The sequence below is a fragment of the Balaenoptera musculus genome, chromosome 20 (assembly GCF_009873245.2).
Source record: "Balaenoptera musculus isolate JJ_BM4_2016_0621 chromosome 20, mBalMus1.pri.v3, whole genome shotgun sequence".
NCBI classification, from domain to species: Eukaryota; Metazoa; Chordata; class Mammalia; order Artiodactyla; family Balaenopteridae; genus Balaenoptera; species Balaenoptera musculus.
This window is the reverse complement of record NC_045804.1, coordinates 21,591,321-21,617,448: the sequence shown is the minus strand read 5'-3', so window position 1 is coordinate 21,617,448 and position 26,128 is coordinate 21,591,321. Positions and strand designations below refer to the sequence as shown.

Here is a 26,128-nt window from a genome sequence, read left to right as displayed (position 1 = left end):
ATGGGTCTTGAGGAGGACATCATGGTATACAAAGACGGGCTGGTATATGTGAGATGGAGACCCAGAGGGAAAACGGGGTGCAGGAATGTGTCTGGGAAGAGGAGGAAACAGGATTTTGTGGGAGGGAGAGCCGTTACGAACTGGATTCATATGCGTTTCGGAGAAGCGACAAGAAGGAAGTAGAGGGGCGAGCCTCCCTAGGCACATACGCTGCTGGCATGGATGTGCCTGGGGAGGATCCTGAGATGAGTGCAAGCCAGTGGGAAACACTGGGGAAGGACAGGGGTGGGGAGCATTGGTTGGTGTTGATTTTGATTTTAAGCGAGAAAAAGAAAACAGCTGGAATGATTGGAGAAATAGGTGGCTACCACCACTCACCCAGTCAGTCACCCCACTGTGGCTTTCCCGTTCTTGGAGAAAGGAAAAGACCAAAAGGAAGTGATTGGAGGCTAGATGTGAAAAAATAGAGAATTTAAATGGTCTTAATTACAAAAAACGTATAGAATTTTTTAAAAATAAGGTTTTTGTCATTAGTTCTATGGTTGATCTGATACTAAAGCATTCCAATCTTAAATGGCACTTAATGAAAGCAAGCTTTTAAACCTTTTAACGTGATTTATTTACATATATATTTAAGTTCATGTGTTAAAGTTCATGGGAACAGGAAGAAATGGATTTTTCTGCGGATCACGTTGAAGAAGTACAAAATGTCCTTAATGCTATGCAGAAAATCTTAGAGTGTCCAATCTGGTAAGTCAAGAGTTTATTAATTTGAGATTCTTCCTTATATCTGATGCAAATGAATAGAATTGACCTTAGAAAGGAGAAAAAATTATAATGTTTATTAAGTTTAAGCTATTAAAGTTGCTGCTTTTCTTAACTGAAGAGCTTTAGGAATATAAGGAGTTACTCCTTTTTCTCCACTCTAACCTTCCCTCTGTGTCACCTCAACACACACAGCCCCCTGTCTTGAATGTTCACAGACTGTCTTGATTGGTTCTACATTGGGGCAAGGATCTGGTTTGGCTTAAGTGGCATTTGGGCATTTCATCCATCTCTACAACCAGCTTGATCACTTGGAATGGACATAGTTAATAATGGCAAAATAAAATCACAAATGCTTGGTGTCAGTGAGTGGGTAGGTCTTGGGAGAACCTTTGGCTGAAACTAGCCCTGTACTATATTTAAATAAGAATACTGTGAGTCCTCAAAGCCTTTAGCAAGTTTCTTTGACCCCACCCCCCAGATTTATTCATTTATCTAAAATTTTTTATTTTTTATACAATTTTTAAAGGTTACTCTCCATTCACAGTTATTACAAAATATTGGCTACATTCCCCATGTTGCATCCTTGTAGCCTATCTTACACCTAATAAATAGTTTGTACCTCTTACCTCCCACCCCTATACTGCCCCTCCCCCCTCTTAGACTTTTTGAATGAGCCTTTGTTTCCTTCATCTACAAAATAAGGAGGGGACTAGAATATTAAAGGTTTTTTTAGATTGAGCTGTAATTTACATACAGTGAAATGCAGAGAGCTTAAGTGTTCAAGTCTATGAGTTTGGGCAAGTGTATATATATCTGAGTAACCCAGTCAGATATAGAACATTTCCGGGCTTCCCTGGTGGCACAGTGGTTAAGAATCTGCCTACCGGGCTTCCCTGGTGGCGCAGTGGTTGAGAATCTGCCTGCCAATGCAGGGGACACGGGTTCGAGCCCTGGTCTGGGAAGATCCCACATGCCGCGGAGCAACTGGGCCCGTGAGCCACAACTACTGAGCCTGAGCGTCTGGAGCCTCTGCTCCGCAACAAGAGAGGCCACGATAGTGACAGGCCCGCGCACCGCGATGAAGAGTGGCCCCCACTCGCCGCAACTGGAGAAAGCCCTCACACAGAAACGAAGACCCAACACAGCCAAAAATAAACATAATAAATAAATAATAAATAAAATTTTAAAAAAAATAAAAATAAAAATAAAGAATCTGCCTACCAATGCAAGGGACACAGGTTCGAGCCCTGGCCCGGGAAGATCCTACAAGCTGCGGACAACTAAGCCCGTGTGCCATAACTACTGAGCCTGAGCTCTAGAGCCCGCAAGCCACAACTACTGAGCCCACATGCCACAACTACTGAGTCCACGTGCCTAGAGCCTGTGCTCCGCAACGAAGAGTAACCCCCGCTTGCTGCAACTAGAGAAAGCCTGCACACAGCAACGAAGACCCAACACAGCCATAAATGAATGAATGAATGAATGATATAGAACGTTTCCATCACCCCAGAAAGTTATCTTGTGTGGATTCAGGAGCTCTTAACTTGCTGACCCTCCACGACCCTCGGAAGCCTATAGATAGAACTGTATTCTTATATAATTAGTTTCTTATGTAATTTTATATTTTGTATTTTATATATTTAAAAGCATTGCTCTAAGAAAGGAGTTCACGAGCTTTACCAACTGCCAAAGGGGATCCATGGTACAACAAAGGTTATGAACCGCAGGTAGTCACTAGCTGACCTCAATGGTATCGCTGACCTCAATGGTATCTCTTAAATCTATAAAGTAAATTAAAAACCATACCTCAGAATTTCTTGGTAAAAAGCCAGAAAGGCAATTTAGGAGGATTACTGACTACCCTCTTCCCTCTATTCTCTTAATTCTGGTCATTCTGGCCTCTTCACTGCTCTTCAGACGTGCGACATATTCTCCTGCCTCTGAGCTTTTATGCTTGCTGCACCCTCTGCCTGCAACATTCTTCCCCTGGTAATTGCATGGCTCACAAATCTTGATTGAAATACTATCTTTCAAAGAGGCAGACAATCCCAATTTAAAATTGTAACACTCCCACCCTCAACAAATCCCTTATCCCCCTTTTTTTCCATAATGCTTATTTTTTACATAACTTACAACTATCTGACATTCTGTATAATTTATTTATCCTTTTTCTGAACCCCCACAGAATATAAACTCCCAAGGGCAGAGGTTTTTATTTGTTTTATTTACTTCATATCTTCAGTAGTTAGAACAGTATCTGGGACATAGTAGCCACTCAGTAAACATTTGTTGAAGGTATTAAGTAATAAACTAAATTGGTTCTTTGATAATTTAGTGGTTTTTAACATGGTGATAGTGGTGGGTATTATTCAAAAAATAAATTGAAAAGTCGTACCTTTCCTTTGTGCTTCATGAAAGTTGTTTTTCATATTTGGAGTCAAGTAAATAAGATTAAAGAAAATGCAAGTTGTGTTTTCAGAGAGAAACAAGATTTATAAGTAACCTACCTTCTGCTCCCCTGCCTCTCAACATTTCAGCTAAACAAGAACCAGAGCTAAATGAGCTTTACAGCCTAATTTACGAAACATCAGAGCCAGGCAAGCAGGAAATGACAATTGGAAAAAAAATTGCTTTTGAAAAAGCATAAAACTTACTCATGATGATTACAAAGAGTGATCAAAAAGTCCTTAATAGTATGGCATTTGGGTCCATTTATTTTACATTTCCATGGGACTCAGTCATAATAATGTAACGTTCTTTCTCATTCTGGCAAAGTGAACCATCAAATAAAAAACTCAGCTACATAAAAATTAAAGATGTGAGAATGAAAGTTAATGTTAAATTTTTATTTTCAGTCAACTACTGTGTAATTTCCAGCTCCTTATTTATTTATTTTTTCAATCTGTTTTCTTTTCTTTTTTCTTTTGGCTGCGTTGGGTCTTGGTTGCTGTGCGCGGGCTTTCTCTAGTTGTGGTGAGCGGGGGCTGCTCTTCCTTGCGGTGCACGGGCTTCTCATTGCAGTGGCTTCTCTTGTTGCGGAACACAGGCCCTAGAGCGTGCAGGCTTCAGTAGTTGTGGCATGTGGGCTCCGTAGTTGTGGCTCGCGGGCTCTAGAGCACAGGCTTAGTAGTTGTGATGCACGGGCTTAGATGCTCCGCAGCATGTGGGATCCTCCCGGACCAGGGATCAAACCCATGTCCCCTGCACTGGCAGGTGGATTCTCAACCACTGTGCCACCAAGGAAGTCCTCAATCTGTTTTCTATTCGAAATAGACCTGGGTTTTTAAACTAAGACTGTTCTTCCTGGTTGTTGTTAAACCTTAAACTCATACCTAGTTCACTTTTTTTTTTTTTTAACATTGCCTAGGACAGTACAATTTGCAGTTAATGTCTTAATAAATGATTCCTGACTGTGACTGGAAACAATGTTATTTATGGTAACTATAGGGTAGGTTTCCAGCTTCTTTGAGGTCTCAAGCTAAAATTCCTTCTCCTGGCCCCTGAGTCATTATTGGCATTTATTTCTGATAACTGGTAGTTCTTTCTAACTTTACACGTGAATATATAAATTCTTTGACTTACGAAGAGTTTGCTAAAATGTGTATCCCAGTGGGTGGTGGTGGTTTTTTGAACCTAACCTAGCTTCTTTCTCCAATCACTTACCATGTTGGAAGCTCTAAATATAAATATGCAGTAGGCCTAAAATATTTCCTGGTTTGAAAAGTTTAAAATATTTGAGTCACTTTTATTTTATTTTTATTCTTTCTTTCTTTATTTTTAATATAAATTTATTTATTTATTTTTGGCTGAGTTGGGTCTTTGTTGCTGTGCGCGGGCTTTCTCTAGTTGCGGCGAGTGTGGGCTACTCTTCGTTGCAGTGAGCGGGCTTCTCATTGTGGTGGCTTCTCTTGTTGCGGAGCACGGGCTCTAGGCACGCAGGCTTCAGTAGTTGTGGCACGCGGGCTTCAGTAGTTGTGGTTCACAGGCTCTAGAGCTCAGGCTCAGTAGTTGTGGCGCACGGGCTTAGCTGCTCCGCGACGTGGGATCTTCCCGGACCAGGGCTCGAACCTGTGTCCCCTGCACTGGCAGGCTGATTCTTAACCACTGCGCCACCAGGGAAGCCCTATTTTTATTTTTTTAATTAATTAATTAATTAATTTTTGGTTGCATTGGGTCTTCGTTGCTGTGTGCTGGCTCTCTCTAGTTGCAGCGAGTGGGGACTACTCTTCGTTGCAGTGTGCGGCTTCTCATTGTGGTGGCTTCTCTTGTTGCGGAGCACGGGCTCTAGGCATGCGGGCTTCAGTAGTTGTAGCTCGCGGGCTCTAGAGCACAAGCTCAGTAGTTGTGGCGCACAGGCTTAGTTGCTCTGTAGCATGTGGGATCTTCCCGGACCAGGGCTCGAACCCATGTCCCCTGCATTGGCAGGTGGATTCTTAACCACTACACCACCAGGGAAGTCCCTGAATCACTTTTATAGTAAACATTTACTTTCATCACGACCTAGAAGAGAACATTTTAATTTTTTTCTTTTCATTCCCATTCTCTCTTCAAGCTTTTCCTTCAACAGTAATTACTTTTTTATGTATTGGAGTTTTCATCTGTTCAAAGTTTGTGTTTACAGTATGTTTGTATAACTTGGTTTTTAATTACTATACTGAAATATAATTATCTCAGAATTGAGTCAGTGGTGAGAATGAAAGCCATCTGGTATCATAGCTAAATCCAATTTCTCTTTTACTGAGAATTTCTTTTGCTATCTAGCCTATCTGAGGAATAGTGATTTACTAACAAATCAGAGTTTTCTTTGTTTTTCTTTTTAAAATCACTTTCAGTCCCAATAATAATACTAACATTGGTACAAGTCATCTCAGGTTGTAAACATTTTCCCAAGTAGCATTTAATTTTATTCTCAGAATAGCCTCAAGAGACTGGTAGAGTGGGTGACCGAGAAGGAAACTGAGGTTCAGGTAGAGTGGTTGGCCTGAGATCACTCTGCTAACAAAGAGAACTGTAGTAGAAACCCAGTCTTCTGACTTACTCTGGTATTTTTCTTTTCATTGCCCTGTGCTGCGTCAGAAACCCCATGATTGCGAGAGTTGTGTTACCACACCCTTCATAAGGAGGCTATTGTCCCCCAGCTTTTCTTGTGATCCTTTTCTAAAAAGTTAAACATTTAATGAACCACATTCCTATCACATACACAGGTTACCTGTTTTTTGATGTCTTGCCTGAACTTTACGAAGAATCAGTTTCTGAAACTCTCATTCAGAATAAACACTGAAGACTTAAAATAGCCTGTAGGTTCCTACATGCTCAGGCTCCCACCTACCTCTCTGACCTCTTCTGCTAGTACCTCCCCCTTGATTATCCATCCTAGACCCTGGCCTACTCGCTGTCCTTCAAAAACCCTGGGCATGGTCCTGCTCAGAGTCTGTCTTTTCTGCTCCCTCTGCTGGAATGTTCTTCTCACAACTGTTGCACAGCTTGTTTCCTCACATTGCTCAGCTGTCTGCCAGTGTCACCTTCTCAGTGAGGCCTTTCCTGACCACCCTGTATATACCCTTCCCCCCACACACTGCACTCCCTGTCCCCTTACCTTGCTTTATTTTTCTTTTTAGCACTTATTCCCATATATGTTTGTTTCTCAGTCAACTGTCTACCACAACTAGAATGTAAGTTCTGTGAGGGCAGGCTTTATTTTGTTCGCTGCTGTATTTGCATCTCCAAGAGCAGTGCTTGCACATAGTAGATGCACAATAAATACTTGTTATATTAGTAAATGAATTAATCTCAGGAGGGCGTTGAGATTTTGTGGTTAGATGGGTAGGCATGAGAATTTGAGTGATGTATTTTCTTTTCTGGGGATTTTAATATTTTTCTAAGTTTATTATTTTCTAAATTTTCTTCAGTGAGTACTTATTACACTGTTCTTACAAAGTAATCACAAACCAAACATCATGTACCTCCTGAAGTGATGTAATAAAAGTACACAGACCCATCTGTAAAGTGTTCTTGCCAAAAAATGGAACCCAATTTTGATTGAGCCTGTAGGTCTAGTTTACAGGAAATAGAGGTTAGAGGGACAAGTTAAACCACATCATAGGGTTATAATCAGCAAAATCTAGAATGTGGGAAATTCTAGAGGTCAAATGACCTAGTTTTTTAAATAAATGACGAGGTAAAAAAAGAGGAGAAATCTGTAAAAGAGACTTGAGATATATCAACCAAATGCAATGTGTGGATCTTATTTGGATCCTGATTTAAATGAATTTAATTATTAAGTTTTTATGAGACAGTGAGGGAAATTGGAACATTAGTTGTATATTAGATGATACTAGGGAAATTATTTTTTAGGAGTAATAATGGTTTCATGGTTAAACTAAAAAAGTCTTTATCTTTGAAAGATATATTCTGAAATATAGATGAAATGCTATGACAACTGGGATTTTAAAACATATTTATTTATTTTATTTATTTTGGCTGCGTCGGGGCTTAGTTGCGGCACGTGGGATCTTCGTTGTGGCATGCGGGATCTTTTTAGTTGCGGCATGCAGGTTCTTAGTCGCGGCATGCAGGCTTCTTAGTTGCGGCATGCATGTGGGATCTAGTTCCCCCACCAGGGATTGAACGTGGGCCTCCTGCATTGGGATTGTGGAGTCTTACCCCCGGGACCACCAGGGAAATCCCCTGGGATTTACTTTAAAATAATCTTGGCTTTGAGTGGATTTTGGTATGGATGAAATAAGATTGGCTGTGAGCTGATAATTGCTGAAATTGGGTTATGGTACATGGAGTTCATTTTACTGTTTTATTTGTGTAAATGCTTGAAGCCTTCCATATTAAGAAATAAAAAATAAAAAGGCAATCACATGCCAAAAAAGTGCTATGAGGGAATTCAAAAGAAATATAAGAAGTTTTTGTCTTTGTGGAGCTTAAAGTTTAGTTAACATATAGGATGTGCACCCACAATGATAGCTCAAAAAAGGTATCAGTGAAAACTAATATGAAATAATATCAGCTAATTTTTTGAATGCTAAAGATAACATAGAATATAAAAAAGAATGATATATTCTGTTTTGATGTCTGAAAGCTCAGTGAGGGTAAGGATCATATTCTCTGCTGTATTTTTGGTTCCTAGTACAGCAGACATTTAATAAATATTTTTTTTTTTTTTTAAAGTGCCGTGCCTTTATTTATTTATTTATTTTTTAAATTTATTTATTTATTTATTTATTTATTTTTTTATTTTATTTATTTATTTTATGGCTGTGTTGGGTCTTCGTTTCTGTGCGAGGGCTTTCTCTAGTTGCGGCAAGTGGGGGCCACTCTTCATCGCGGTGCGCAGGCCTCTCACTGTCGCGGCCTCTCTTGTTGCGGAGCACAAGCTCCAGACGCGCAGGCTCAGCAGCTGTGGCTCACGGGCCCAGTTGCTCCGCGGCATGTGGGATCTTCCCAGGCCAGGGCTCGAACCCGTGTCCCCTGCATTGGCAGGCAGATTCTCAACCACTGCGCCACCAGGGAAGCCCCATTTAATAAATATTTATTGAATGAACTCAAAGCCTTACTTTGACTCAGTTATAGCAGCTTAAAGTTGAACTTCTTTATTAAGAATTCATTTATTTTTAAATGAATTATTGAACCTCATTTCTTTTCTTTTTCTTTTTCTTCCCTACCCTTCTAGTCTGGAGTTGATCAAAGAGCCTGTTTCCACAAAGTGTGATCACATATTTTGCAAGTAAGTTTGAATGTTTTATGTGGCTCCATTATTAGCTTTTGTGCTTATCCTTCATAACACAGGAAACACCTAGCTTTATTAAAGCTTTAGCTTCTTCAATTATGTGAAAAAGAATCATAAGTTTTTGTAGCCATAGTTTGTGGTAAAATATCGGCATATTTATCTAGTGGGATATGAAATCACTTTGAACAGCTGTTTGTTTTTTGTGTCCATGGGTGAAAGCAGATTGCAAGCAGTTACGAAATAAGCAAATTGCGTTTCAGCTGTCCCAGTTTCTCCTTTCTGTTCATTTCTGCATGTCCTTCTGCTCTCTGCCCTCTAAGGTTCAGTGTTTGCCTGCTTCATAATCCTTGTGAAAATAGGAAAGGACCTGATATCAGTTTATATTTAGGCTGAAATTCATTCATACCAATGATTCAAGTTATATTTACATTTTTAAGGATCTTGCCCTTTGAAATGGATATGTTTCTTGATGGAAGAATTTCAGAAAAAGTTTGGTAGGTAATTTTGTGGAACAGGGGGTTTTCTCCTTTCCTTGATGTTAAGCTATGATTGAAGCTTGCCCTGAATGCCAACTTATTTCTTTTTAAGCATTTTTTTCTTTTTTAATTGAAAAGACAAGCCATGTCAATGGTAATGAGTTTACTAGCATATATGATGCAAAGTATTTTTCCCTCCTACCTCAAACCCCTGCCTCTCCCTTCCCTCCCCAGAAAAAAACCACAATTATCAATTTCTTATGTATCCTCTAAGGAATGTTTAGATTCAAGTGTTTGTAACTTGGGATTCATGAATGGTTTTCATGAATTTCCTAGAATTATATTGAATTTTAAGTTCAATTGTATTAAAAACTGTGGGCCTGTGCAGTTTTCTGGGAAGACAGTTCATAATTTTTATCAGCTTGGAACGTTTCTGTAACCTAAAAAACGTGAAAAGCTTCTGCATTAAGGATAGTGAGGGCTGGCTGAAGCTGGAGGAAACCTGTTCCCTTTGGAGGGATATCCTCTGAGCACAAGTCTGCCAGCTGGCCAGCCCCTTCCTTCCTCTGAATTTTACCTTCTTGCTATTTGTCTGTCCCAACAAGGATCTAGAGCCCATTTCCACTGTCTCTCACCCCTTTTCCAGGTCACCCCACTGGCCTAGATCTGTTCCCAACAGTTCCCTTCTCATTCTTCAGGCCCTTCTCCCTGGTCAGGTGTCATGGCAGCACAGCTTTAACTCTCCTTCAAGAATTTTTAGTTTTGTGACCTCTAGAGGGAAGCTTCTCAAACTGTCTGTGGTATAGGGCCATTTTCTTTGTAGATCAATACCTTTATAAAGCAAAATTTTGAAGTCCCACTATTTAAAAGGTTACAGATAGCTGAAGGCTAACCTTTTAAATGCCGGGACTTTCACTGTTTCTTGGCAAGAATCTTTCTGAAATGTACTGTATGCTTTCCCGTCACCTTGAATAATGAATATACGGTATTATAGTGTGTAAAGAAGAGATTAAATTATGAACATTCATTACTTTGAGAGCTTGTGGAAGAAGGCAGTTTTACAGGCAGAGGAAATAATATGAGCAAAGGTATGAAGAGAAGAAAGAATATCTTCAGGAAAAAGAAACTAACTTTTCATATATATAGAGGAGTTGTATTACAAAAGGAAGGAGCCCTCAGAGGGGAGATGATATTTGCAAGAGAGAAAGATCCAGGAGGAGGCAGAGGGATTGGAACTAGAAAATGGATGCTAGAAAGAGAAATAGTTGTTATTCAGTGAAGTTGGAGGTAAAGACATCTGTTGAGATTGAGAAGGTTAAAGTTGGCAACTGGAGGAGAGTGAAAAAGGCTTGCAATTTCTAATATGGAGGATAGGAAAAGCAGAATAGCCAGCCATATTTTAAGTGATATGTTAGAATTAAAAGTTTAGTATAATGCCTGTGTGATAGATCAACTTTTTCATGAAATATCTTCTGTAATACCTTTATAGTCTGAATAACACCTTGATCTATATGATAAGAAAGCTCAGAAAAATACCCCCAAGCATTAATTGTATTTTCTCAAGGTGGACTCTAATTGCTAACAATAATGCAGCTTTATTGACCGGAGTAAGACTGTAGTTCTGAAATCTTTCATGAGATATACAAAAAGTACAATGGTACCAGTTTAGAAGATATTACTTAGGCCATTCATGCATTAGCTTGCAGTTTCCAAACAACAGATGAAATGTGTAATACTTTTTGAAAGATCTAGACCACATTGTCCAAAGAGATATAATCTGAGCCATATAAATCTAACTTAAATTTTCTAGTAGCCACATTACCAAAAGGTTTTTTTAAAAGGTGAAATTAATATAGTTACATATTTTTAGCCCAATTATGGCTAAAATTTTATCATTTCAAAATATAATATAAAAATATTAATGATATATTTGACATTCTTTTTTTGTAGTAAGTCTCTGAAAGCTTGTGTTTTTCCATACTTACAGTACATTTTAGTTCGGACTAGCCATATTTCAAGTGCTCAATAGCCACATGTGGCAGCTGTATTGGACAACACAGCTCTAGAAACTAACTACTCAAAGTGGGACTCATGGGTCTGTAGCAACCACATCACATGGGGACTTCCTAGAATCTCAGCCCTACCCCAAACCTGCTGAATCAGAATCTGCATTTTAACAAGATCCCCAGGAGAGTCTTATGCCCATTAAAGTTTGAGAAGCAGTGCTCTGGAATGATAACCTTTCTATACACTTATATGGAGGATACTAAAAGGGACTAGACCAAGGAAGTCTGAGGTTTAAAGACCAGATAGACCAAGTAAGGCAAGTCTTGGGGTCAGTTAACTGAGGAGATCCAGATAAGTGGTGAGTCAGTGTCGGGGACGTTTCATGGCTGGATACATTAGATCATGACACCAGGGAATTCTGTAATCTAGTAATAGGTTGGTATGTCAGAGGTCTAGAAATAGGCAAGAGATGGATAATCTAGCAAGTAGATTGAACATAGTCTCTCAGGAGTCTAGCAGCAGAAATGAGAAGTTCAAGGTGGTAGTTACAAGGGAAGAAAAGTAGCAGGGACCCAGCCATAGGAGGCTGAGGGTTAGTGGTAGATTCTCATCCCTAGGAGACAAGAGCCTTGACTCAGGGGACTGGGATACTGGGCAAGGAACCTAGGCAGAATCTCCCAGATGAAGAGCTCAAGATAGCTTCTTGGTGGGGGAGGGATAAGTTGGAAGATTGGGCTTGACATATACACACTACTATATATAAAATAGATAACTAATAAGGACCTACTGTATAGCACAGGGAACTCTACTCAATACTCTGTAATGGCCTGTATGGGAAAAGAATCTAAAAAAGAGTGGATATATGTATATGTATAACTGATTCACTTTACTGTACACCTGAAACTAACACAACACTGTAAATCAACTCTACTCCAATAAAAATTAAAAAAAAGAAAAAAAGATAGCTTCTTAATTGTTGGAACTAAAGTACAAACCAGAGGTTTGATCAAAAAAACAGAGCCTTAGGACTTCCTTGGTGGCGCAGTGGTTAAGAATCCTCCTGCCAATGCAGGGGACACGGGTTTGAACCCTGGTCTGGGAAGATCCCACATGCCGCGGAGCAACTAAGCCCGTGCGCCACAGCTACTGAGCCTGTGCTCTAGAGCCTGTGAGCCACAGCTACTGAGCCTGCATGCCACAACTACTGAGCCTGCGTGCCACAACTACTGAAGCCCGTGTGCCTAGAGCCCGTGCTCTGCAACAAGAGAAGCCACCGCAATGAGAAGCCCACGCACCACAACAAAGAGTAGCCCCCGCTCGCCACAACTAGAGGAAGCTCGTGCACAGCAACAAAGACCCAACGCAGCCAAAAAAAAAAGAAAACAGAGCCTTGGACTTCCCTGGTGGCGCGGTGGTTAAGAATCCGCCTGCCAATGCAGGGGACATGGGTTTGAGCCCTGGTCTGGGAAGATCCTACATGCCATGGAGCAACTAAGCCCATGCGCCACAACTACTGAGCCCATGTGCCACAATTACTGAAGCCCGCGCGCCTAGAGCCCGTGCTCCGCAACAAGAGAAGCCACCGCAGTGAGAAGCCCGTGCACCACAACGAAGAGTAGCCCCCGCTTGCCACAACTAGAGAAAGCCTGTGCACAGCAACAAAGACCCAACACAGCCAAAAATAAATAAAATTTAAAAAAAAAGAAAAGAAAACAGAGCCTTATTTATACAAACTGACAAGGTTTGGTGGGACCAGCAACATAAGTGGATGCTGAGACGCTAAGCTGTGGAGCTCTCAGGGTCTTTATTTCCTTTAACAAGGGACCGTATTTGTCCATTATCTTAGCTCTGTTGATAGTAAGCCAGGGCACCCAATATAACTGAAGGTAGCCAAAAGTTAGCTTGCCTTTATTTTGCCTATACTTAGAACTATTAATTCATTGCTTCCTTCCAGGATAGACTTGGACAAGCAACTCAAAATTAGATGAGTTTCCATAACTTGTTAAACTGTTCAGGGTGTAGATGTGCTCAAAAATGAGTACTCTGAAAAGTCCCCCAAATTTGTTTGTGGCAGTGTGATTTTACTATTCTCCATCAGCGTTTTCTTAAAGAGCTGAAGCTGCCCTTTAGAAAACATACTGCATTTTCTTTAAAAATGTATTGCTGGGCTTCCCTGGTGGCGCAGTGGTTGGGAGTCCGCCTGCCAATGCAGGGGACACGGGTTCGAGCCCTGGTCTGGGAAGATCCCACATGCCACGGAGCAACTGGGCCCGTGAGCCACAATTACTGAGCCTGCGCGTCTGCAGCCTGTGCTCTGCAACAAGAGAGGCCGCGATAGTGAGAGACCCGCGCACCGCGATGAAGAGTGGCCCCCGCTTGCCACAACTAGAGAAAGCCCTCGCACAGAAACGAAGACACAACACAGCCATAAATAAATAAATTAATTAATTAATTAAAAAAAAAAAAAAGAAATAGGGTCATACTTTAAAAAAAAAAAAATGTATTGCCTTTCCTTAACCATTGGGCTTTAGAAACCCAAGAATCCCAAAACTTGTCTTAGACCTTTTCACTAAGAACCTTATGTAGAACTTGTATATGTGTTTTCATTTAATTAGTGCATCACATAGATTCCCCAGGGCTCTAAAACAGAGTTTAATAAATTCTTCTGAGCCCTGAAAGACATGCCACTGTTCTGTTGATCTGTCAATATTTTTCTTAGCTCAGTCTTTTCAAGTCATGTACAAGTTCATTTTCTCTTTTGAGTTTAATAACCTTTATGAGTCTGTTCTTTTTCTAGCATAAACAAAGATTGGAACTCATAATATCTTGGTTGATTTCTACGTATCTGGTTCTCCTGTGTTACTTATGTAATTATTGTACAGGCTGCAACATCTATAGCTTGACTTATCATGCAATATCTTAGCTGCTGTATTCTGCAGTACTATGTTTAGGGAATTACCTCCCTACCTCTACTCTGAATTGTTGAATTGTACCATTTGCCAGTGTGATGCATTGATGCCTCCTAGAGCCATTATGGTAGAGTGCAGGTAGTATTTGCATCTTCTCAAGGAATGGTAGCCTCTATTTTGTGGCTCTTTAAATGGGCTTTATGGGACTTCTCTGGGTCCAGTGGTTAGGACTCTGCGCTCCCAATGCAGGGGGCCGAGGTTTGATTCCTGGTCGGGGAACTAGATCCCGCATGCCTCCCACATGCCACAACTAAAGATACCACATGCCACAACAGAGGTCCCACACACGGCAACGAAGATCCCCCATGCCACAACTAAGACCCAATATCGCCAAATAAATAAATAAATGTTTAAATGGGCTTTATATACAAAGCAGGTAGCTTTTTGATACCCCTGTCCCCTAAACTATAGAATTGTTGTCAAGTGCAACGTGGTAGTTCAAGCAACTATATAAGTGAAGAAGGACCCCTGGGTCTCCTTGACCAAACCTACCTACATTTACTTTCTCTGGTGGAAAAACCATGGGCTTTGCTACAGTTCAATCCTAGATCCAGTATCACCTTTACCATTTACTTGATTACTGTATGATCTGGGACAAGTCTCTACTGTAAAATGAAGATAATACTTTAGGGTTGTGTAGACTGAGAGAGAGCAATGCATGCTAAAGGACCTGGCCAGTAAAAAGTGCTCTCTAAGTGTCTGCTGGCTCACCATTCCCACTGCCTTTTCAGCTCCCTAAATCTTCTTTCCTGGCTCTCTTCAATGTCGGTATCTTCTCTCTACTCCCTTCCCCAGTCACCTCCCTCGCCATAACACTATGTCCTTTATAATAGCAGGGATTTTGTTTTCCTTTTCCACTGAATTTCTTGCATCTAGAACAATACTGGACATGTAGTAAATATTGGTTGTATCAGTGAATCACTGCTTTTAATAATCATCACCACAGCTACTTCTGCTCTCTTCACTTTTTTCCATTCCACCTCTCTTTTGAGTCTTCTTTTGTCTTCTTCCTAAGGGAACGTTGATCTTTATGGACACCACCAGCCAATGGGAGCAGTATTTTCCTTTCTTAAGGAAGCTGACTCAGGACGTCCCTGGTGGTTCAGTGGGTAAAACTCTGTGCTCCCAATGCAGGGGGCCGGGGTTCGATCCCTGGTTGGGGAACTAGAATCCCTCATGCATTCCAGAACTAAGAGTCTGCATGCCACAACTAAGAGTCAGCATGCTGCAGCTAAGAAGCCCGCATGCTGCGACTAAGAAGCCTGCATGCTGCAGCTAAGACCCGGCGCAGCCTAAATAAATAAATGTTAAAATCTTTATTTAAAAAAAAAGGAAGCTGACTCTGAACATGTTGCATATGATCTTCAAGTCTTCTTAGCCATATTCAGCGTCTGAGACAAACAACAAAATTGTTCTTTATCCAAAGCCATTCTAAAACCCTGAGTGAGCCTCCTTCATTCCTTAGATGTCTAGTGAGCAGCTTGATTATGGCAGATACTCTGTTGGGCATTGTGAATATAAAAAGGAGCATGATTTCTTCCAGCCTTGAGGGGTTTTTGTTTTGTTTTGTTTTGTTTTTTATTTTATTTATTTATTTATTTATGGCTGCGTTGGGTCTTCATTGCTGTGCGCGGGCTTTCTCTAGTTGTGGTGAGCGGGGGGCTACTCTTCGTTACGGTGCACGGGCTTCTCATTGCGGTGGCTTCTCGTTGCAGAACACGGGCTCTAGGCGCACAGGCTTCAGTAGTTGTGGCTCGCGGGCTCAGTAGTTGTGGCTCGCGGGCTCTAGAGCACAGGCTCAGTAGTTGTGGCGCACAGGCTTAGTTGCTCTGTGGCATGTGGGATCTTCCTGGACCAGGGCTCAAACCCGTGTCCCCTGCATTGGCAGGCAGATTCTCAACCACTGTGCCACCAGGGAAGTCCTGTGTACAAGTTTTATGTGGGCTTATGTTTTCATTTCCCCTGGAAAGAAACCTAGGAGTAGAACTGCAGAGTCTTATGGTAACTCTTTGTTTAACATCTTGAGGAACTGCCAAACAGTTTTCTGAAGTGACTGCGTTGTTTTATATTTCCACCAGCAATGAATGAGGATTTCAGTTGCTCCACATCTTCGCCAATACTTATTATTATGTGTCTTTTTAATTAGGGCCATCGTAGTGGGCATAAAGTGGCATCTCATTGTGGCTTTGATTTCCTTTTTCCTAATGACTAATGATATCGAGCATCTTTTCATGTGCTTATTGGCCATTTGTATATCTCCTTTGGAAAAAATAGTTCTTCATATCCTCTGCCCATTTTTTAATTGGGTTATTTCTTTTTTTATTGAATTTTAAGAGTTCTTCATATATTCTGGATACAAGTCCCTTATCAGATATATGATTAGCAGATATTTTCTCTCATTCTGTGGATTGTCCCTTCACCTTCTTCATAGTATTATTTGTAGCACCGAAGTTTTTAAGTTTGATGTAGTCTAGTGTACCCATTTTTTCTTTGGTCGCTTGTGTTTTTGCCATTTATTTATTTATGAAATCATTGCTTAACCCATGGTCACAAACATTTATAGTTTTAGTTCTTACATTTAGTTCTGTGATCCATTTTGAGTTAATTTTTCTGTATTGTGTGAGGTAGGAGTCTATCTTCATTTTTTTGCATGTGGATATCTAGCTGTCCCAGCACTATTTGTTGATAAGATTGTTCCTTTTCCATTTAATTGTCTTGGTGCTATTGTTAAAAATCAACAATAACATAGATGTATGTTTGTACTCTCATTCTATTCCATCTATGTATATGTTTATCCTTATGCTAGTACCATGCTGTCTTGATTACTGTAACTTCTGTATTGAGGTGCTGAGTTTTTAAACTAATTATAATCATTTTACTTGAACTACTTACCGTTTTTGTCTGATTATGCAGCATGAAATAATTATGAGTATATCATTAAATACACCATATTAACTTTTAATGTTTTATTTGATCATAACAGTAAGCCATATGCGTGTAAGTTCAGTTTTCATAGATCTTTGCTTATATAGTTTGTTTTCTGATTATGCAGCATCTAAAAACAATTAAAGGCCATTGGTTTTAATTCACCTGCCATTACCTTTAAAATGGCTCTTAAGGACAGTTGTGAGATTATCTTTTCATGGCTATTTGCTTTTTGAATATTCTCTCTGCAAAAAAAAAAATGTAACTTGAGTTGTTCTTTTCATTCTTTAAAATTTATAGATTTTGTATGCTGAAACTTCTCAACCAGAAGAAAGGGCCTTCACAGTGTCCTTTGTGTAAGAATGATATAACCAGAAGGTATATAATTTGGGTAGTTGGGGGGTTGGAAGTGACAACAACAGGAAAAAGTAGAAATTCCTTAATAACATAGCTGGTATTCCTATCAAACCACTCATCAGTAGAAAAATATATAAAAAAGGGTGTTTAGCTGACAGGGTAAATTATTTCTAAAGTCATTTTTCTGAAAATTTTACAGTACATCTGCCTTATACAGGTACTAGCAATTCATTGCCTTTTTCTAATCCTTCTAAATGATGCAAGAACTTGCAGTCTTATCTAATATAGGACTGTACCACCCTGCCCCCATTGTCCTGATCCTGCTTTTATTTTTCTTCCTTGCGTATATTTCTACTTATTTACACACACACATATGCAATGCATTTATATATTGTGTGTCCCTCTGGCCAGGATGTAAGCTCTATTGGGGCACTGGCTTTGTCTGTCTCAGTCAACACTGTTTTTCCAATGTTTGACACATAGTAGTCACTCAGATATGTAAATGAATAAATAAAGTATGTTGTCCTACAACTGTCCTAAACCAAAATCTCTCTTTGGACATTGTTATCTATCCATGATTTTGAAATAATGTAATCATCATTTGGCAGAAATCCCTGAGAGCTAGAAGTGGCAGTTTGGGTGGATGGGATTCAGATGTTAAGAATAATAAGTTCTCTATGCAGTGGATTTATATCTACTGTGGATTCAAAGTACTATTATTTTAGATAGTTATAGGCTTTTGGTAAGTTTGAATGGCCAAAAATAATTATAAAAACAATCAATACTGCTATGTGGTTTTATTCTGCTGTCAATGATGTTTTGATTAGTGTAATGTCACTAATAGCTCTGTTCTTTTCATATAGTTTTTTTTTTTAACTGTTGCTACTTCTTTTTTTATTTGTTTACATGTCTTTCCTTATTGTAGTGTCCTTAAAAAGTTGGTAATCACTTGCTAAGTGTGTCTTTCAAACAATTTACTTTCAGAAGCCTACAAGAAAGTACAAGATTTAGTCAGCTTGTTGAAGAGCTATTGAAGGTCATTCATGCTTTTGAGCTTGACACAGGATTGCAGAGTAAGTGTTGCATAACCCCAGGGGCCAATGCTCAAGTGGCCATCTATTAAAATGGAAGTTTGTGGAATTATCTTATATGAATAGGTGATAAGACCTTTTGGTCTAGGTTAACTTTAGCTCTTTATCTGTAATCTATTTTTTAAATCATTCCCACTGGTCTCACACCTTATTTTATCCATCCTAAGATGCACGTTTTTTATTTGCACATCTCCAAAATTGGGAGCAATTTACCATCAATGGTGTGTCATTGTTTAATTTAGTGTTTTCTTTCTTAGTGGTACAGAAAATAATGGTGCATTTTATATCACTGGTATCTTAGTTTCAGTGAAATATGGTATTAATAGGCAAATTTGTTAGTATTAAGGTGGGAAAAAAAAAGAGTAGAAATAACTTTGGTCTGTGTGTTCATTTCCTAGGAGTAGAACTTCTGAAGTTCATTTTTTAAAAAAGTATAGGCAACCTTTAATGCATTGTTTTAATATTGTACAACAAAGAGCATACACAGGCTTTCTCTTGGTTCTTTGCTTACAATTAATACATTTTTTTCTAACAGCAAAAATAATGTTTTCCTTTGTAATTCACAGTTGCAAACAGTTATAACTTTTCAAAAAAGGAAAATAACTCTCCTGAGCATCTGAAGGAGGAAGTTTCTATCATTCAAAGTATGGGCTACCGAAACCGGGCCAAAAGACTTCGACAGAGTGCACCTGAAAATCCTACCTTGGTAAGGCCATTTTTGTGTATTCTGATAACATCTCTTTATTGAGCACTTGAAATTGGTGAGTGTGCTAGATGCTTATGGATTTACATAAAAAGTCAGTAAACAAGGGAAGATGGTAAATTAAGTGGCCAAACAAGAGTTAAAGGAGACGAGAGAAGGTCCCCGGTTTTAGTGCTTTGTTCATTCTGATGAACATATTTTGGTTCATATCTGTCTAAGATAGCCACAAGGACACTGATGGTCAGCTTGCTAGTTTTTAAAATAACCATCTTATGGCAGTTCTCCAGGGACAAGGAATTATCTTCTATTTTATTGCCTCTGAAAAGTTGCCTGGAAAAAAAAAATCGGTTTTTAACATTTGAAAATTGCTTCAAGTTAAAAGTGTAATTGTCAAAGAAAATGCAGAGATTTGCGCTGTTGTTATTCATATGTGAATGAATAATGAAGATCTTAAAAATAATAGTTCTCTGGTTTCCCTGGTGGTGCAGTGGGTATGAGTCTGCCTGTTAATGCAGGGGACATGAATCTGAGCCCTGGTCCGGGAAGATCCCACATGCCGCGGAGCAACTAAGCCAGTGAGCCACAACTACTGAGTCTGCGCTCTGGAGCCCGCGAGCCTAGAGCCCGTGCTCCGCAACAAGAGAAGCCACTGCAATGAAGAGGCAGCGCACCACAGCGAAGAGTGGCCCCCACTCACCACAGCTAGAGAAAGCCCGCGCACAGCAAAGACCCAATGCAGCCAAAAATAAATAAATAAATTAATTAATTAATTAAAAAAGAAAGACAATGAAAAAAAAAACCAAAAAGAAAAAAAATGCTTTCCTTATCTTTAAAAATATTACACAGATAATACATATTTAGTTTAGAAAAATTTAGAACAACAGAGAGAGGGGAAAAGTATTCAAAGCACACAAAACTCATACATTCTGGTGTGTAGTTTGCGAAGTGTTTTTTTGAGGTGTCATAAATGTTAGCTAATTGATAATGGTCTATTTGTTTTGTCCATGGCTTTGAGTTTCTGTTAAGAAAAAAAAGCACAGAACTGGCCTACAATTTGTTGATCATTCTTTACTGCTTAGCAGGAAACGAGTCTTAGTGTCCAGCTCTCTAACCTTGGAATTGTGAGATCTCTGAGGACAAAGCAGCAGATACAACCTCAGAAAAAGTCTGTCTACATTGAATTGGGTAAGAGTCTCAGATTTTGTAAGTTTAGAATAATAGTTGCTGGATTCCTTGTCTAAGAGTTTTACCAAAAACCTTGGTCACAATTTATACAGTGGCAGGGAGCTCTGGGAAGTGAAAATAAAATAATTTTACTAGCCTTATGGTGTGTTATAAATAATGTAAAAGATGCAGGTCTCACCTTAAAGAACCTTACTTTGTAAAGACAGCAAAAGAAAGGATGTCTGGTTATAAGTATGTGTAAATATACTTTGGAAATGTGGAGAGTAGGGCTAAGAAAGAATGTGATGAGTGGGCTACAGCATTTGGAGGGATCTAAGATAACTTGTACTAGACTAGAAAGACTTTTAAGAACAGCTGAGCTCAGTTCAAACAGGTCTCTCTATGTCTTATCGTTTAGAGTATATTTATAATTGGAAAGAACGGCCCTCCTTTGCGCTCCCAAGCACTAATGTTTGCCATAGTACTTACCAGATTCTTTCGAAATTTCTTGTGTCTTTTCCCCTTTTAAGACCATAAGTTCCTAGACAACAGGTATTGCCTCATAAAAATAATCAAAATAATTGTAATAGAGAATATTTAGGAGCACCTACTGTAGTGTACACACTGGTGTGTTTTACTTGTGTAACTCATTTAAGATGCATGACAAACCTGAGGTGATTACTACTATTATACTTATTTTACAGATGAGGGAATTAAGGCACAGAGAGGTTAAGAAATTTTGCCAAGGTCGTAAAGCTAGTAAGTGACAGAGCTGTGATTCAAACCTGTGCTTATGACCACTTCTCTGTATTGCCTGACATATGTATCATTGTGCCTGCCATGTAGTGGGTGCTCAGTAAATATTTCTTGAAGATATGTTTTGCAACAAGTGTATTTTTTGAGTTTAACCCTTTCAATAAAAATCCTTTTATTGATTTGTTATTTGGGGGTATTTGGGGAATTTTTTTAGGATCTGATTCTTCTGAAGATACAGTTAATAAGGCCAGTTATTGCAGGTGAGTCAAAGAGAGCCTTTTTCTATGAAGCTGGCATTTTTGTATCTAGTTAATATTAAGGATTGGTATTTCTTTAGGTTAGAATCATGGCATAGGAATAGACCTTAAAGACCATCTACTTTAATCTCCTCATTTTATAGCTGAGAAAATATCCTTTTTAAAAATATTTATTTATTTATTTATTTATTTTTGGTTGCGTTGGTTCTTCATTGCTGCGCGCGGACTTTCTCTAGTTGCTGCGAGCGGGGGCTACTCTTCAGTGCAGTGCGCAGGCTTCTCATGGCGGTGGCTTCTCTTGTTGCAGAGCACAGGCTCTAGGTGTGCGGGCTTCAGTGGTTGTGGCATACGGGTTCAGTAGTTGTGGCTCGCGGGCTCTAGAGCACAGGCTCAACAGTTGTGGCACACGGGCTTAGCTGCTCCGCGGCATGTGGGATCTTCCCGGACCAGGGCTCGAACCCGTGTCCCTTGCATTGGCAGGCGGATTCTTAACCACTGCGCCACCAGGGAAGTCCAGAAAATACCCTTTTTGCTTCATTGGTTGGTTTCTTAGTAAAGAGTTTGAAAGAGTTTAAAGTAACAGTAGAACTATGCACAGACTTACTTCCAGCAGATGGTTGTGCCCTAGCTTAGTTCCTCGTGTATGGTAGTGTTGACTCAGTGATAATTGTGGCTGTTGAAAACATTAGAGTACTCAGTTTTCAATTCTTTCCTTCCTTTGTTCCTTTATTCCGTCTGTAACTCAAACTTTGTCTACCTAAATTAAACCATAATCTACAAGCAGCCCCCAACCGGGTTGTCAAATTGCTTTCCTTAGGAATTATTGCTTGACCCTAAGATCTGTGATGGTGTCATTGCCAATCAGATTTTGTTTGCAAATGACTTTTTCCTGATCTCTCAATTGGGAGAAAATGGTTTTTAGCCTGAAAAGAAGCACAGAAGGCAGTGCTGCAAAGTGGTGTGCTTTTGCATTCTATTGGAATGTCTGTTCCATCCCAGTGCTCCCTTTGTTTAGATAACTTTGTGCTTGTATTCTCATTAAGATATATTTTAAGTTTTGTTGGTTTTCTCTTTACTATCTTTTAGCTATTATTTGGCCATCATTTAAATTTTAGTTCTCATTTGTATGTTCATAAAGCAATGTTCTATACTACTGCTGTGATTTTTGTGACTGTATGTTCTCAGTCTTTGACCATTTCATTTTGAATAGAAGTTACCAAAGGAGAGCGCAGATTTCAAAAAGTAAATCAAATTGATCACCCTTATTGCAACCCTACCTAGAGGAGCTAAAATACTTGATCATGTGACAACTATGTGCGCATATAAACTACTGTTTCTCACTAAGGCTTCTGTCTTTTCCCTATAGTGTAGGAGACCATGAATTGTTAGAAATCACCCCTCAAGGAGCCAAGGCTGAAGCCAGTTTGAATCCTGCAAAAAAGGGTAATGGCAAGTCTTCCAACTTAACAGGCACTAAAGAAAGAATAGGTAGATGCGGTACTGTAATTAGATTATTCTGAAGAACCATTTGGGACGTTTATAATTCACAACATTTCTTGGCAGAGTTAGAATATCGTTCTTTCTCAGATGTCATGGTACAGCCTGACATTGGCACTAGACTGATATGGTTATAATAGTACCCTATGTAATTGGTTGTTGCCTTTACTTTTAACTGCTGTGTTTTTATTTCATACTTTGCATACTGGTATTTAGATAGAGGGAGTATGAGTCTGAAGATAGAACAGAGCACTATATGTCTGATGCCCAAACTGTACATTTTTTTTTTTTGATTGAAGTAGAGTTGATTTACAATATTGTGTTAATTTCTGCTGTACAGCAAAGTGATTCAGTTTTACATATATATACATGTTTTGTAATATTATTTTCCATTATGGTTTATCACAGGATATTGAATATATTCCCTGTGCTATACAGTAGGATCTTATTATTTATCCATTCTATATATACTAGTTTGCATCTGCTAACCCCAAACTCCCCCTTCATCTCTCCTCCACCTTCCCTCCCCCTTAGCAACCACGTCTGTTCTCCATGTCTGTGAGTCTCGAACTGTGCTTTTAATTCACTGTTAGAGTTTAGCGAAATAGGAGGTATGGTTTATGAGTAGGGAGAATTCTGAAATTAAAATTCTAATTATTTTGAGTGGAAATAATGAGAATCTAGATAAATAGGAATTAAGCAAAGGAGTATGAGCTACATCTTCAGTATACTTGATATTTGAGATGTCTCTAAGAATAGCCAGTTCCTTCATTCCCCCTCAACTAAGTTGTATTAAGTACATATTTTTTTCATAATAATTCAGTTTTTAAGCACCTTGGTTTTTTTTTTTTAAACATCTTTATTGAAGTATAATTGCCTTACAATGGTGTGTTAGCTTCTGCTTTATAACAAAGTGAATCAGTTATACATATATAATATGTTCCCATTTCTCTTCCCTCTTGACCTTGGTTTTTTTGTTTTTTGTTTTTTCCAGCTGCTTGTGAGTTTTCTGAGAAGGACATAACAAAGGCTGAACATCATCAATTCAGTAATAAAGATTTGACCACCACTGAGAAGCATGAAACTGAGAAGCATCCAGAAAAGTATCAGGGTATTTCTGTTTCAAACTTGCATGTGGAGCCATGTGGCACAGATACTCATGCCAGCTCATTACAACATGAAAACAGCAGTTTATTACTCACTAAAGACAGAATGAATGTAGAAAAGGCTGAATTCTGTAATAAAAGCAAACAGCCTGTCTTAGCAAAGAGCCAACAGAGCAGATGGGCTGAAAGTAAGGACACATGTAATGATAGGCAGACTCCCAGTACAGAGAAAAAGGTAGTTCTGAATGCTGATCCCCTATATGGGAGAAAAGAACTGAATAAGCAGAAACCTGCATGCTCTGACAGTCCTAGAGATTCCCAAGAGTTTCCTTGGATAACAGTGAATAGTAGCATACAGAAAGTTAATGAATGGTTTTCCAGAAGTGATGAAATGTTAACTTCTAATGACTCACGTGATGGGGGATTTGAATCAAACACTGAAGTAGCTTGTGCAGTGGAAGTTCCAAAGGAAGTTGATGGATATTTGGGTTCTTCAGAGAAAATAGACTTAATGGCCAGTGATCCTCGTGGTGCTGTAATACGTGAAAGTGAAAGAGTCCACTCCAAACCAGTAGAGAGTAATATTGAAGATAAAATATTTGGGAAAACCTATCGGAGGAAGGCAAGCCTCCCTAACTTGAGCCACGTAGCTGAACATCTAATTATAGGAGCATCTACTGTAGAACCTCAGATAACACAAGAGCGCCCCCTCACAAATAAACTAAAGCGTAAAAGGAGAAGTACATCAGGCCTTCATCCTGAGGATTTTATCAAGAAAGTCGATTTGGCAGTTATTCCAAAGACTCCTGAAAAAATAACTGAGGGAACTGACCAAACAGAGCAGAATGGTCATGGGATGCATGTTACTAGTAATGGTCCTGAGACTGAAATGAAAGGTGATTATGTTCAGAAAGAGAAAAATGCTAACCTAACAGAGTCATTGGAAAAACAATCTGCTTTCAGAACTAAGCCTGAACCTATAAGCAGCAGTATAGGCAATATGGAACTAGAATTGAATATCCATAGTTCAAAAGCACCTAAAAATAGGCTGAGGAGGAAGTCCTCTACCAGGAAGATTCATGCACTTGAACTAGTAGTCAGTAGAAACCCAAGCCCACCTAATCATACTGAACTACAAATTGATAGTTGTTCTAGCAGTGAAGAGATGAAGAAAAAACATTCCAGCCAAATGCCAGTCAGGCACGGCAAAAAGCTTCAATTCATGGGAGATAAAGCACCTACAACTGGAGCCAAGAAGAGTAACAAGCCACACGAACAAATAAATAAAAGACTTGCCAGTGACACTTATCCAGAACTAAATTTAACAAACATACCTGGTTTTTTTACTCACTGTTCTAGTTCTAATAAACTTCAAGAGTTTGTTAATCCTAGCCTTCAAAGAGAGGAGAACCTAGGAAAAATTCAAGTGTCGAATAGTACCAAAGACCCCAAAGATCTGACATTAAGTGGAGGAAAAGGTTTGCAAATTGAAAGATCTGTAGAGAGTACCAGTATTTCCTTGGTACCTGATACTGATTATGGCACTCAGGATAGTATCTCATTACTGGAAGCTGACACCCTAGGGAAGGCAAAGACAGCACCAAATCAACATGTGAGTCTGTGTGCAGCAATTGAAAGCCCCAAGGAACTTATCCATGGTTGTTCTAAAGATATTAGAAACGACACAGAGGACTTTCAGGATCCACTGGGACATGACATTAACCACATTCAGGAGGGGAGCATAGAAATGGAAGAGAGTGAACTTGATACACAGTATTTGCAGAATATGTTCAAGGTTTCAAAGCGTCAGACGTTTGCTCTGTTTTCAAATCCAGAAAAGGAATGTGCAGCAGTCTGTGCCCACTCTGGGTCCTTAAGGGAACAAAGTCCAAGAGTCCCTCTTGAATGCAGACAAAAAGAAGAAAATCAGGGAAAGAGTGAGTCTAAAATCAAGCATGTGCGGGCAATTAATACAACTGTGGACTTCCCTGTGGCTGGTCAAAAAGATAAGAAGCCGAGCGATCATGCCAAACGTAGCCCAAAAAGAGTAACTAGGCTTTGTCAGTCATCACAGTTCAGAGGCAACAAAACTGAGCTCGTTATTGCAAATAAACATGGGATTTCACAAAACCCATATCTTATACCATCACTTTCTCCCATCAGGTCATCTGTTAAAACTATATGTAAGAAAAACCTGTCAGAGGAAATGTTTGAGGAACCTGTAATGTCACCTGAAAGAGCAATGGAAAACGAGAGCATCATTCAAAGTACAGTGAACACAATTAGCCAAAATAACATTCGAGAAGGCACTTTT

At 39.4% G+C, this 26,128-nt stretch overlaps 1 protein-coding gene across 1 annotated transcript in view; it reads left to right on the top strand.

Moving 5' to 3' along the window:
• BRCA1 (BRCA1 DNA repair associated) overlaps window positions 1–26,128 on the top strand; it is a 61,401-nt gene that overhangs the window by 498 nt on the left and 34,775 nt on the right. Inside the window, 9 exon segments of the mRNA XM_036837937.1 lie at window positions 638–750; window positions 8,450–8,503; window positions 17,184–17,261; window positions 18,225–18,313; window positions 18,898–19,037; window positions 20,114–20,219; window positions 21,169–21,214; window positions 22,578–22,654; window positions 23,703–23,819. Of these exon segments, the coding sequence (XP_036693832.1) occupies window positions 671–750; window positions 8,450–8,503; window positions 17,184–17,261; window positions 18,225–18,313; window positions 18,898–19,037; window positions 20,114–20,219; window positions 21,169–21,214; window positions 22,578–22,654; window positions 23,703–23,819 (787 nt within the window). The 5' untranslated portion in view covers window positions 638–670.